The sequence below is a fragment of the Echinops telfairi genome, unplaced genomic scaffold, assembly GCF_000313985.2.
Source record: "Echinops telfairi isolate 266 unplaced genomic scaffold, ASM31398v2 ScPeMD7_9;HRSCAF=40, whole genome shotgun sequence".
Lineage (NCBI taxonomy): Eukaryota > Metazoa > Chordata > Mammalia > Afrosoricida > Tenrecidae > Echinops > Echinops telfairi.
Genome location: NW_022103906.1, coordinates 23,906,006 through 23,919,927, shown reverse-complemented (window position 1 = coordinate 23,919,927; position 13,922 = coordinate 23,906,006). Strand labels below are relative to the sequence as shown.

The 13,922-nt window shown below is 48.5% G+C and overlaps 1 protein-coding gene across 1 annotated transcript in view; it reads left to right on the top strand.

Moving 5' to 3' along the window:
- Positions 1-13,922, top strand: part of NPM2 (nucleophosmin/nucleoplasmin 2) — a 19,660-nt gene that overhangs the window by 4,864 nt on the left and 874 nt on the right. The window contains exons 5-7 of the mRNA XM_045286888.1: positions 12,622-12,715; positions 13,140-13,327; positions 13,497-13,531. Coding sequence (XP_045142823.1) covers positions 12,622-12,715; positions 13,140-13,327; positions 13,497-13,531 — 317 coding nt within the window. The remainder of the gene's footprint in view (positions 1-12,621; positions 12,716-13,139; positions 13,328-13,496; positions 13,532-13,922) is intronic.

Sequence of the window (13,922 nt, the reverse complement as noted above, 5' to 3'; positions counted from 1 at the left end):
TCAGTCCTGTTGTTTTCTCCTCCAGATTGTTCATCCAGCCTATTTCATTTAGACAGACCTGCAGAGATAATAACATGCACAAAAACAAGACAGAGCAAAACCAAGCAACAAAATAAAATGAAACAACAACAAACCAATGACAAAAAAACAACACAACAACAAGAAAGAAAAAGATTGTAGTTAGTTCAAGACTGTTTGTTAGCCTTTAAGAGTGTTTTCTGGTCGAGTCTGATGGGGCGCCAAGCCCTGGCCCCAAAGTCTATTTTTGGTATTCCCTGGGGACTTTGTTGCTCTGTTCCCCTTGCTGTTCTGTTCCACGCCCTGTGTTTTGCCTTGGTGTGGTGGGGTCAGATGGGGCACAATTCCCACACTGTGTCTCCAGTGTTGTCCCCCATAGGGCGATGGGTCAGTGAGGGATGTCATGTCTTGCAGTGGAGCCGATCCTATGGTCCTTTCTGTGCTTTGGCTGCTCTGAGCAGGAATATGGTCCTCAGGGCTTGGTGGGCCAAGGTGTACTCCACTTTCTTCCTCTCCCTTCATTTGCTCTGTGTGCTCTGATCAGACATGTCCCTCTCCCTGAGCTGTAGCTTCAGTGCTGTCCCCTGAAGTGAATTCTTCTGGGGGGAGGGGGTCTGTCTACGTAGTTGGGATTGGAGTCAGCCCCCCTTTTTGGTTTTCTAACGCTAGCTCTTTCCAGGGTTCATGATAATACTTAACTTTGTCTTCTCATGCTGCCCTTTACATTTGTTGGCTGTTCAGTTCTTTGGCTCCCTCATTTCTCCGGTTTGCCTCAGCTACTTCAAGAGGAAGGGCGCATGTCAGACTTCTGACAGCCACACTGATCCTTTCTTTCTTCCCTGTCTGTTAAGGACCTTCTGCTCTCTTCATGATGTGCTAATGTCATCCCACAGCTCATCAGGTCTCCTGTCAAAAGTGTTTAGTGCATCACATCTGTTCTTGAGATGTTCTTGAAACTCAGGTGGAATACACTCAAGGTCGTCTTTCGGCTGTTCTAGACTTCTTTTCATTTTAATCAGTTTAAATTGATTGATCTGTTCCACAGTCAGACCCTGCCTGTCTTTGGCTGCGGATAATTGAGCTTCTCCGTTGTCTTGTCTCATAAATGCAGTCAATTTGATTTCTGTGTGTTCCATCTGAAGAAGCCCACCTGTACAGGCACCATGCTTGCTTTAAAAAAAGGCATTTGCCATAAAGAAGCCTTTCCAAAGTCTATCACGTGATCTTTCACTTCCAAGGCCCTATTTTCCAACTCCTGTTCCTTCCTCTGTTTTCAACAGTAGCCTTCCATTAGCCAATACTTAGCAATGCATCTTCTTCAAAGTGACCTCTTTGCTTTTGAACACTCGACAGATGTTTCATAACCGATTTGTTCAATGCCGTGTGTCAGGTGATCTCTCAGCCGCAGCTTCCATGGGCATTGTCTGTGGATCCAAATAAAATGAAATCCTTGACAGGATCGACCTTTCATCTTCATCTTCATATTGCTTATTGGTCAAGTTGTGGGGACTTTTGTTTTATGTTGAAGTGCATTTCAGACTGAAGGCTGCAGTCTGTGATCTTCAGCAGCAAGCATTGCAAGCCCTCCTCACTTGCAGCACGCACGGTTGTGTTGCCTGCATGTTACAGGTTGCTAGGAAGCCTCCCTCGGGTAGCCTTGTCTCCCTGACTATTCAGCGTACAGCTGGAACACGTATGGGGGAAAGGGTAGAACCCTGACGCACATCTTTTCTGATTTCAAACCATACAGTCCCCCCTTGTTCGGCTGGAAAAACTTGCCTCTTAATCTGTGTACAGATTTCACATGAACACAATTGTTCCAGAATTCCCATTCTCCACAATGTTATTTGTAGTTTATTGGGAGCCACACAGTCAAATGCCTTTGTGCAGCCAGTGAAACATCTCTTTCTGCTAGTCTCTACTTTCAGCCAAGTATCTGACACCACCAAGGATATCACTCATTTCCACCATTTCTTCTGAACGCAGTGTGCATCTCTGGAAGCTCAGTATTGAAATACTGCTGCAACCATTCTTGAATCGTCTTCGGCAACATTTTACTTGTGTGTGATATTTAATAGTACTGCCTGGTCATTTCCCCCATTCTGTTAAGTCACTTTTCTTGGGATGGGTGTAAATTTGGATTTCTTCTTGTTGCTTGGCCAAGGAGCTGTCTTCCAAATTTATTGACAGAGACTTGTGAATACTAAGTACTGCATTATTTTAAAAAAACAAAAAAACATTTCTATTGGTATTCTGTCAAGGCTTGGAACCTTGTTTTTCACCAACACCTTCAGTGTAGCCTGGAATTCTTCAATTCCACCGATTGTTACTCATATGCTACTTCCTGAAAAGATGAATGTTTCTTCTCTATAATTTCTTTTTTGCCATATCTTGCACAAGCATTGATCCATTTTTGTTATTATCAATACAGTCACTCTATGTATTCCTTCCATGTTATTTTTATGTTTCCTGCATCCTTTTGCCCATAGAATCCTTCAATATTGTAACTGAGGCTTGAAGTTTTTCTTCAGTTCTCCCACCTCTAGAACTGCGGATCAGGTTCCCTTTGGGTCTTCTAACTCCGCGTATGTGCACATGTCATTGTCAGACCTTGTTTTCCCAGCTTGCCCTTTGGAGTCTCCTGTTCGACTTGTCCTTCATCCTTCCTTCCTTCCTCGTTAGCTAGTCTGCATTTGAGCAAGTTTTATTCTCTCTTCTGACATCTCCTTTGCTCTTTTCTTGCTTCCATGTCTTTGTAATGACCCTTTGCTTTCTTCGCGTATGAAGACTGATTTTCTTGACTGATTTTATTCCATAACTTGTCTGGTCTCCAGGTGCTAGTGTTCATGCCTACCCTTCAGAGGGCCTGGAAGATTCATATGCTCAAGGTTGTACTTTGGCTCCCGAGGACTTATTCTCATTTTCTTCAGCTTCAACTTGAATTTGAATGTAAATAACTGACAGTCCATTCCACAATCGGCCCTTGCCCCTGAACTGCCCTGTTGTCTTTTTCCACGGCTGTGGTTGGTTTGATTCCTGTGTATTCCGTCTTGGTGAGGTCCATGTATATAGCCGCCCTTTCTATTGTTGAGAAAAAGTATGTGTCATAAATAAGTGATTGGTCTTGCAAAACCCTGTCATGTGATCTCCTGCAAAGTCTCTATCACTGAGGCCCTATTTTCCAACTATACATCCTCCTTTGTTTCCAACGTTTGCGTTCCAATCGGCAGTAAACATCAGTGCATAGTCATTGCATGTTTTGTGAATTGCAGACTGCAGAAGTTTGTAAAAGCACGGAACAAAAAAAAACAACCTTAAATTGGTTCCTCTTTGGCATTAGTGAAGGCCCCCTGGTGGCATAGTGGTTACACGTTGGGCTGCTAACCACAACCTCAGCAGCTCTGCTAACCACAGTCTCAGCAGTTTGAAACCACCAGCCAGTTCCACAAGAGAAAAACAAGGCTTTCTCCTCCTGTAAAGAGTTAGTCTCAGAAACTCTGTCAGAGTCACTATGAGCCTCAACATCGACTAGAGGCCACTGACTTTGGTTGGGGCTTGGCACTAGTGGTTGGTGCATAAATTTGAGTAATGGTCGTATTTATGGGTCTTCCTTTCAGGTATATGGAGATTATCCTATCACCAGCAAGGTGTACTTGAGGATAGATCTTGAAATGTTCTTTTTGATCATGTGATGCCATCCTCTTCAATTTATCATTCCTGCCATAGCAGTCTATGTGTCCAATTCAAAATGACCCATGCAAGGTTTTAGATACAATATAAAAATCATGATTTATGAAAGAAAAATTAAAATTGTAAACTTCTTTTGGCGAAGGGAGACGTTGGACAGTGTAAGACATGACAAAATAATAATTTATGAATTATCAAGGGTTCATGAGGGAGGGAGTGGGAAAAGTGAGAAGCTGATACCAAGGGCTCCAGTAGAAAGCAAATGTTTAGAGAACGATGATTCAACAAATGTACAAAAGTCCTTGACACAATGGATGGATGGATTGTGATAAGAGTTGTACGAGCCCCCAGCAAAATGATTTAAAATCTTTTTAACTTCCGTTCTGTGAAAGACTGCTAGGAAAATGCATAGACAAGCCACCAGCCAAAAACCTGTTGCTATGGAGACAACGTCAGCTCCCAGTGACCGATGGCTCAGAGCAGAACAGCCCTGTGGGTTTCCACTGGGAGAGCCAGCTGGTAGTTTAAGTCGCTAACCTTTCAGTCAGCAGTTGAGCACTTAACCTTTGTGTCACCTAAACCAGAGATGGAGCAAATATCTGTAAAACACATTCACTGCTAAGAGATTTGTATCCCAAGCAAAGATCCCTTTAAAACTAACAATAAGAAACAACTCGATTAAAAGTATAATAATAAGACCAAAGAGCCAAACGAAACACCTTACCAAAGAAGATATTCGGATGGCCAATAGGCCTTTGAAAACATGCTCACCACCATGTTATATCACAGTCCCGCAAATTGAAAGGAGGCATCACTATGACACCGATCACAGTGACCACCCTCCCAGACACTGACCTCAAATGCTGGAAAGAGGCTGTGTGGAGCATCAGGAACTCCTGTATCACTGATGGGAACTTAAAATGGTGCATCCACTTTGGAAGACAGTTTGGCAGGCTTTTACAAAGCGTAACATAGGCTTACCAGCTGATTCCTCACTCACCCAAGTGAATCGAGAAGTCCGATCTGCACCTGCAGTCGAACGCACCTGAGAACGAACGTGTAAGCCAGCTTTATTCATCGTTGTCAAACATCGGAAGCAGCCACGATGTCCCTCGGCAGGCGAGAGGAGAACAAAAATGCAGCTATACAATATCGTTTTCGCAGGTAAAGGGATGAACTATCGAGCGATGGGGTGGGGGTGAGGAGGGGATGGAGGTACTCTCGCATGTGGCATAGGGAAAGAAGCCAATCTAAAACGCTGCATACTGTATGATTCCCGCTATATGACAGTCTGGAAGCAGCCAAGCGAGAGCGAAAAGTGAGACAGACAGTGGGCGTCAGGAGCTCCGGGAGAAGGGATAGAGGGGTGCAACACAGGGATTTCAGGGCAGTGAAATGACTCTGTAAGTAGCATGATGGGGTGGCTTCATGACATTCTACATCTGTCAAGATCTGGCCAACTGCACAGCACAAAAGTGAGCCCTCGTGTAAACCATGACGTTGATAACAAAGCATCAACATCAGTTCAGTTATTACCAGGACCCCACCCTGACGCCAGATGCTCAGTGAAAAACCACTGCTTGCAGTTTTTCTATCAACCTAAGACTCTTTTTTTAAAAAAATGTACTTTTAAATGCCTATTTGTTGGGGACTTTTAGCTGTATTTTTTTTGGTCATTTTATTTTTGCTTCGTATGTGTGTGCTTGTTAACTTTATTTTTTAACTGTAGACGCAAACATGCAGTGGGCAAAACAAGACACAGAAATGCCTTGGATGTTCTGCCCAGTTGTAACATTTTGCAAAACTGTACTATCCCATTATAATCAGAATATTAACATTGATACAATCCATCCATTTTACTCAGATGTCCCTGGTCTCCTTGTACGTGTGTGTTTAAGTTGTACATGTTCACGGTCATGTCCCCCTCCCCACCACCACAGTCCAGGTACTCACTCGTTCCAACACGCCCTTCCCGACGCCCTTCTGTAATCACACTCACCTCCAGCCCTCTCTTCCTCACCTCTCCCCCTAGTCAGCCCCCAATCTGCCCTCCATTGCTACCATTGTGTCATTTGAAAATTGCTGCATCGATATTTATATACATGGGATTGACTACTTCACTCACCATGATGCTCTGGGATCCGCCCACGTGGCTGTGTGTACTGGCAGCTTGTGTCTTTGCTTGGTGACTAATACTTCATCACGTGGACGTACCACCATCCGTTTAGCCGTGAGTCTTTTGAGGGACAGCTGGTTTGATTCCAATGTATCTATTACAAATAAAATGCATGGGAACATTTGTGGGGGGGCTTTTATGTGGACATGAGTCTATAGTTCTCTGGCATCAATGCCCAGGAGTGCAAATGTGGGATCACACTGAAGTTGTATAGTCAGTCAGAAATGACTGCACTGTTTTCCTGGGTAGCTGCTGCTTGCAATGTGAGGGAGCCAGTGTCCCTGAACCCTTCCCAGCATGGCTGGCATGTTGTGTGTTTGCTTTCTTAAGCCACAGAGAGGTCTCGTGGTGGCTTTAATTTGCATATCCCTAATCGCTAATGATGATTAAAATCTGTTCAAGTGTTTATTTGTCAAAATGTTTTGTACTATTGATTTTTAAGAGTTCTTTTTGTGTTCTAAGCAAGCATCACTCCTTTATTGAATATGGGATTTGTAAATATTCTCTCCCAATGTATAGCTTCATTTCTTATCTTCTCTGACGAGCATTCACAGAACAAGTGGCTCATTTTGATAAGCCCATTTTATCCATTTTTGTGACTTTTGGTGTCAAATCTGAGAACTCTTTGCTTAGCCTTACATCTGAAAGATTTTCTATTTGCTTATAATTCACGTCTGTGATGCACCTTGAATGACTTTGGAGTAAGGTTCAGGTTGAAGTCCCTTTCTTTGCCTCTTGTTGTTGTTAGGTACCATTGAGTAGATCCTGACTTGCAGCAACCCCACTGGACAGAGTAGAACTACACCACAAGGTTGCCTAGGCTGTAATCCTAGTGGCGCTGCTTGGTAAGCCTTGGCCTGCTCATTGTGAGGTTGGTGGTTCAAACCCACCAGATGGTCTGAGAGAGAACGATGAAGCTACCTGACCCTGTGAAGATTCACAGCCAGCGGATTTGGTGTGGGCTCATCTTTACAGGAGCAGCTCTTCAGGAGCCACTGGCTGGGGTTTAACCTCTAACCACTTGGTGCAGTCTTTCAACAAGTCCCACTCACCAAGTTCTTACAACTCATCAGCCGGGAGTTTAGTCCCAGCTAACTAACTACAAAGGTGCCAGGACTACAGTCTTTCTGCTGAGCACCATGTTAGAGCCTGATCAGGGTCTGGTTGTGGTGAAGTCCCAGGTGGTACACACAGTTAATGGAAAGGGAGGGAGGGCTTAGGATCCAGCCAGAGGTGCCTTGGAAGAAAGGCATGGCATGCTACTTGTGAAAAACCAGCCCTTGAGAAGCTCACACCCCCGACTGCTATCCCAAAGGTGGAGGGGGAGCCCCCCTGGAGGCACCTGGGAAGGAAGGGTGGGCACCGGAGCTCCATCACACGAAGTGGTCATGTTTTCAGCTCCCCACACCTGCATGTCTTCATGTTCCGTGTGTCTAGGGGGGGGCCGGGGGGAGGGGGGGTGTTCGAGTCATGATATATTCCAATAGGATAAACATTCAGAGTTTTAACTGACTTTTTCCTCAACAGTTTCATTGGCATATAATTTATATATCATACAATTGAGTAGTTCAACCGTATCAAGGGGAATTGTACATTGTACAATTACCACCACATCTATCTTAGAGTGCCCCCCTGCCCACCCCCAGCACACCATGATTATATTGCCTTTAAAATGACTTGTGCAATCACAATCAGTTCTAGTGCTCCCCCACCCACCTGCCCTTGGGTGTGTGTGTTTTGTAAGCGGTATTAGCTAGCATTGTATTGTTTGGTTATATTGATTGCTCGTATACTTGGGTTTATTTCTACCCTCTGCTTTCCTTGCCTTCTTACTATTCCTTCACTAATTGTTCTTTTTCTTTCTGTCTTTTATTAGATGGGCCAGCTTTCTTCTTTCCATGTCGACTGGCTTGGAAGCTGAAGTTGCTAATTTTTACTGACTATCCTTCAACGTTTAGCAATCGCGTGAGACTCGGCCAAGCCTTGTTTCATTCCTCCCAGGTCCCGGGGGCTTTAATCTCTTCCTACGTTCCTGTTCTGACCATCCTAGTGTTTTAGCTCCAACGTGGACACCTCCCCAAACTGATCATCACTGGTGCTATTTTATATTACACTCAATGTCTATTTAGAAGCCCTAGTGGCATGGTGGTTACGCAGTGGGCTGTAATCCGCAAGGTCAGGTTCAAAACCACTAGCCATTCCTGGGGAGAAAGACAGGACTTTGTACTCCAGTAGAGTTACGCCTCGGAAATTCCCAGGGGGCAGTTGTACCCTGTCTGATAGGGTCACCATCGACTGGGGAGCTGTGAGTAAAGTCACAGTCATGGTTATTTACTCTAAAACAGTGTTCCTTTATTTACCAGCCTGTTTGCTCACCACTGCTTCTTACTACCCATCACCACGCCCTTCATGATTTAATCCCCATCCCTTTGAAACGCTTTTCAGTAGGCAATTGGCCATCCTGGAGTCCATTCCAATGCATAGCAGCTTTTCTCCCCTGCTATCAAGTCGTTCCGCTGAACTGCTCCTTAGTGGTTCTGAGAGTGTAAACCTTTACGGGAGCAGACAGCCTCAGCTCTCTGCTGCCAAGCTGCTGCTGGGTTTGAACTGCTGATCTTGTGGTTAGCAGCTCACTACTTGGCCCACTGCAGAATCAGGGCTCCTTAGCAACCTTATGCTGATAGACAATGACATTCTCTGAAACTTTGAGGATGCCTTTTTAAATTCTGATTTCTGCTGCTGCTGAAATTCTTAATCTTTGACTATTGCTCCATTTTTTTGAAATCTGCCCGAGTTGAAGAGATTCTCCTGGGTTTTGTTTGTTTGTTATCATTGAGTGTGGGCTGCTTCTTATCTCTCTGTTCAAGACACAGGCTTTCTGGATATGAAGCGGCACTGGCTTTGATCTTCTCTGGGAAACTCTTATCACTTTGAAGGACTCCTCCTTCTCAGGAGACACATGGTTGGATCTGATTATTGTGTCTTCTACGTAACAACACCAGTTTCAAGTTTTCAGTCTCTCTCTCTGTGTACACACTGGCTATTTCTTCACATTGCCATTCCAGTTTACGAATTCTGGCTGCAGCTGGTCGGTCTGCTTTTTAACCCCTTGCTCAGTTTATTTTGATGCTTATACAAAAACTAAACCAACCCACTGTCTTTGAATCCATTCTGATTCATACCGACCCTATAAGGCAGAGTAGAACTGGCCCTGTGGGTTTCTGAGATAGGAACTCTTAACAGGAGTAGAAAGCCTGGTGGCTTTGAACTCTTGATCTTATGATTGGCAGCCCACCATAGCCCGCAATCTCATCTGGGCTAAAAAGAAATCTGTGGATATATTCCATTCTCTTTTCACTTCATTTTATCCACCAATTTTTTTTTGAAGGCCCTGGTGAGACTGCACCTCACATACTTTGGGCATGTTGTCAGCGGAGACCCGTCCCTGGGGAAGGAGTCGAGGGGCAGTGAGGGAGAGGAAGGCCCTCAAGCAGCTGGATGGACGCGATGGCTGCAACAATGGGCCACACATGGGAACAATCATGAGGACTGCGCCAGACGGGGCAGGGTTTCGCTCTCTTGCGCTTAGGGTCGCTATGGGTCGGAGCCAAGCCGACGGCCTGTCAGGACAAGTGGCGTCCTTGGCCGTGCTAGCCTACAGTCGTTTTGTTTCTGCCGAGGCAGCAGGATTGTTTCGGACGTGTTCTGTGATGTTCAGTGATAATTCATCTGCAAGCTTGTGTTTCATTCCCCTGAAAACATTTGGTGTGGCCTGTGTTTGGGGAATGTCCTCAGAGTAATAGCACAAGTCTGGGGTTCGTTTTACACCAGGTTCTTGGTGAGGCAGTGCCCAGGAGGTAACGTTTGACCTCGTGTGAGTGAAAGGTACAGGCATGAATGTTCAGTCTCACAGGTGGTGGTGGTAGTGGTTGGGGACCATTAGGTTGGTTCCGACTTGATAGAGCGCCTATTCACGACAGAACGAGACACTGCCCCGTCCTGACCCAGCCTCACAATGGTCGTGTTCAAGCCCATTGTCACAGCTGGTGTGAGTCCATCTCCTTAAGGCCCTTCCTCTTCTCTGCTGCCTCTGCTTTACCAAGCACGACTTCCTTCTCCAGGGACTGGTCCCTCCTGGGAACATGTTCAAAGCACATGAGCTACAGTCGTGCCTCTGCGCTGCGGATCCTTTCTGTACTGAGGAAAAGCACTGCAACGCTAACAGCATGTGCTGTTTAATAAGCCTCTGGGGTTCTTCTTATATTTTTATTCAGTTAGATACATATTTTCTTCCTGGTAGGTGATTTCTGCGTCATTCATTGTTGCATTTCCCAAAGAACTGGCACCAGGAGGCCTGTGTTGTACACATCTTCTAGAAGTCACTTAACTGGTCTAAGGTCAGCTAGTTAGTAAACTGTTTTAAAAAGGCAGCAGCCGCAGCAGCAGCGTAGGAGATGAAGACTTGCTTCTAAGGAGCATTCCGGCTGTACTTCTGCCCAGACAGATCTGTTTGTTTTTCTGGCAGTCCGTGGTGCTTTCCAGATTCTTTGCCAACACATCCATTCTTCCGAGATCTTCCTTTTCCCATTGCCCAATTTGCACATGCACATGAGACGATTAAAATACCATGGCTTGGGTCAAGCGCACCTTACAGAGGCCAAAACGACATCTTTGTTCCCTCACACTTGAAGAGGTCTTGTGTGGCAGATCTGCCCACTGCAAGACAAGATTTGGCTTCTGCACACATTTCTTGAAGCATTTCTCTAATGCTCGCGCGAGCATGGGTTTTGGGTTCCAAATACAATAAAGTCCTCACAACTCCCCATCTTTTTTCCTCGGGTTGTCATGATGTCTATCGATCCAGTGGGGAGGACTTCTGTTTCCTTCCCATTGAGTTCCTTCGGAAGGGCTTCAAGTCCTCTTGACGGTCAGCCAGCAAGGTTGTGTCCCCTGCACATTGGAGGTTAATGAACTTTCCTCCAGCCCCGATGCCACATTCTCCTTGTAGTCCAGCCTCGCCGATGGTGTGCTGGGCATACACTTTGAAGGCATAGGGTTCAAGGCTACCGCCCTGATGCGCACTTCTCTGGAACGAAGCTGCGCAGTCTTCTCTCGTTCTAGTCAAATGGCCGCTGTGTGGTTGTGCACATGGGCCCACGGAGGTGTTCCCAAGCCCCTCTTCCCAATGTTACCCGTACTTTGTCCCAGTCCACACTGTCGAATGCCTTTGCAGAGTCAGTAAAGCACAAGGAAACACCTTTCTGGCATTGGCTGCTGTCAGCCAGGGTCCAGCAGCCAGCAGCCCCGGTAGCTCCTCCCCCCACCTGATCCTCTGAATCTGCCTGGACTTTCTGGAGACTCCCTGTCTGTGTGCCGTCTCGGCCGCTGCCGCCTTCTTTGAACCATCGTCAGCAAGTATCCCTGGGTGTGACTTCCAGGGCATGGCTACTCCCACGTTCTGTCAGGTCACCTTGGAACGGGGCAAACCTGGGTCTCCTAGTCCGCTGGCCGGGGAGCCGTGGTCCGGGCGAGCAGATGCTTCCAGAGCCGCACCAGTGGCTGCTCCTTTCCTCCTACTCCAGCGTCCTTCTAACTGTCCTTCAGCCTTGGTGGCAAGCAGTTCAGTGCTTGTTGTCAGTTGGCCGCTAACCAGAAGGTGGTTGGTTCAAACCCACCTTCGGGCTTCTACTCATAACGATTACAACCTAGAAAACCCCCCTGGGGCAAATCTGCTCTGTTCCATGGGGTCCTGCTGAGTGGAAGACGGCCTTGGCAGCACCTCCCGGCAGGAACAGGGCTGGGTGGCTGGTGGTAAGTCGCTGCTTTTAGCTTGTTTGGTGTCGTCCTCTCTCCTCAACTCTTGTCCAGGGACTTGGCACCGAGGCTGCAGTCCCCTGAGGCACCTGTCCCTGCACCATGGGCTGTTTCTCCTCTCTGCTCCTTGGCGCAGGCCTCGGCCCTCCATGAGTGAGTGTGGCTGCTTTCCCTCCGAGCTGCTGCAGTCTCTGTCTTATTTCTGGAGCCAGGAGACCCCCCTGGCACAGCCTGGCTGGCTCAGACGTCCCCTCTGGTCCAGCATTGCCAGGTGTGGTGAGCGCAGGGCTGCGTCAGAAGGGCTGGGGTCCCTCTGTACCTCTGCGCCCCCTCTGTAGAGCAGTGCTGCCTGCTTTGTGGGCCTGTCACATGGGATGGACTGAGACGAAACAGGAGGGGCACTCTGCCGGGAGCCTAGCAGGTAGTCGGAACTGGGCACACAGAAGTGGTCTGTAGATAGCTCGCATTCTAGAAACCGGGGCCGGTGTCAAGGCGGTAAATCCTGTGCTACCCGTACAAGCTCGTGAGGATGGCACAGGGCTGGGCAGTGGTGTGTTCTGTTGTCATAGGAACCGACTCGCCAGCCCCTAACAACAACAGAGAAAGATGAGTCAGGAGTTACCCGTTTGGGCTAAAATGTGTTCCACGTGCAGAGACACAGGAAAGGCTGTCCATAGGCACTCGGGTCCGCTTTGCTTGGATCGGATTCCTCAGCTTGGCAGCGGGTATCTGTCATCGTCGCGAGAATGTGATGGTCTCGGGCCACGTTTTTTTCAGGAGGCCACAGGGTGGCCGCAAAGGCAGTGGGGCCCCGCGGACAGGTGACAGGTGACATGTATGTGGTGGGAAGACATCGAGGACCGCGGCGGCCCACAGCCCCAGCCAGGCGCTCAGCCTGAGCCGGCTTTGTCTTGTCCCCATGGCAGGTGTCCTTTGTGGGCTTGGAGTTCACCCCACCCGTCACGTTTCAGCTCCGGGCTGGCTCTGGGCCCGTGCTCCTCAGTGGGCAGGAGTATTACGGTAAGTCCTGGGCTCGGAAGGGCCAAGGCCAGAGCAGGGCCTCACTCCCCAGGGAGGTTAGAGAAGACCGTCAGAGGCCGCTACATACAGGGGAAGCCACAGGCAAGGCTCCTTTTCGTCACCGTGTCTGGGCCTCAGCCACGCTGCACTTGAGGCCACGTGAGGGGCAACACATGGGGGCGCCCTTCAGAGGGTGGTTGGGGTGCCCAGTGGGTAGGGAGTGGGTCCATGGGAAGCCCTTGGGGAAACTGAGGCCAAGGCAGATGGGGCGACACAGGCCTCTGCAGCATCCCTGGGGGCACGGCGGGTAAGTGCTCCCCCACGGACCACGTGGTCAGCCGGCCGGCCTCACCCCCTGAAGCCCTGGGACACTGCCTTTCTCCCACGCCCACCCACCTCTCCCTCCCTCCCCGTGCCACGATAGACACGCCAGACCTTAGCTTGGGAGATGAGGAGGAGGAAGGAGAGGAGGAAGATAGCAGTGGTGACGAGGAGGATGATGATGACGACGAGGAGGAGGAGGAGAAAGAAACTCTGTTCTCGGACGAAGAGGAGACGCCCGTGAAACAGTCGAAGAGACCGGCACCGCAGAGGCAGATGAGTGCTGCTAAGGTGGGGCCAGCCACAGGGGCTGGGCCAGACTCCCTCAGTCAGTGGGTGGGTGGTCAGGGTACAGGCTGCTGCCCATGCGGCGTGCAGCTGAGGACCTGGGGGCCATTGGGGCGTCTGTCCTGCATGGACCCTACCCTCACCCTCACGAATGCCTGTCTTTGGTTCCTAGAGAAAAAAGCTGGAGAAGGAAGAGGAAGCCACGAGGTATCTCTCTCTCTCTCTCTGGACAAAGTGCGTTAGCTGAGGAGCGCAGGGCTAGGGAAGGAGGCCCAGGCATTGGGCTGAGGTACACAGGGTAGTGGGAAGCACCAGCCGCTCTGGGGGCAGAAAGACCAGGCTTTGGGCTCCCTTAAATAGTCACAGTCTCTGTTCCCACCGGAGAGTCCTGAGTCAGCCCTGACTCCATGGCAGTGAACCTGACAGCTGATTCACGGAAGTCCTCTCTCCACAATAGGATGAGACCTCAAACCAGCTGCCTCTGAGGAGCTTCAGACTCACAACGTGTGCTTAAGGGAGCGTGTGCTTAAGGGAGCGTGTGCTTAAGGGAGCGTGTGCTTAAGGGAGCGTGTGCTTAAGGGAGCGTGTGCTTAAGGGA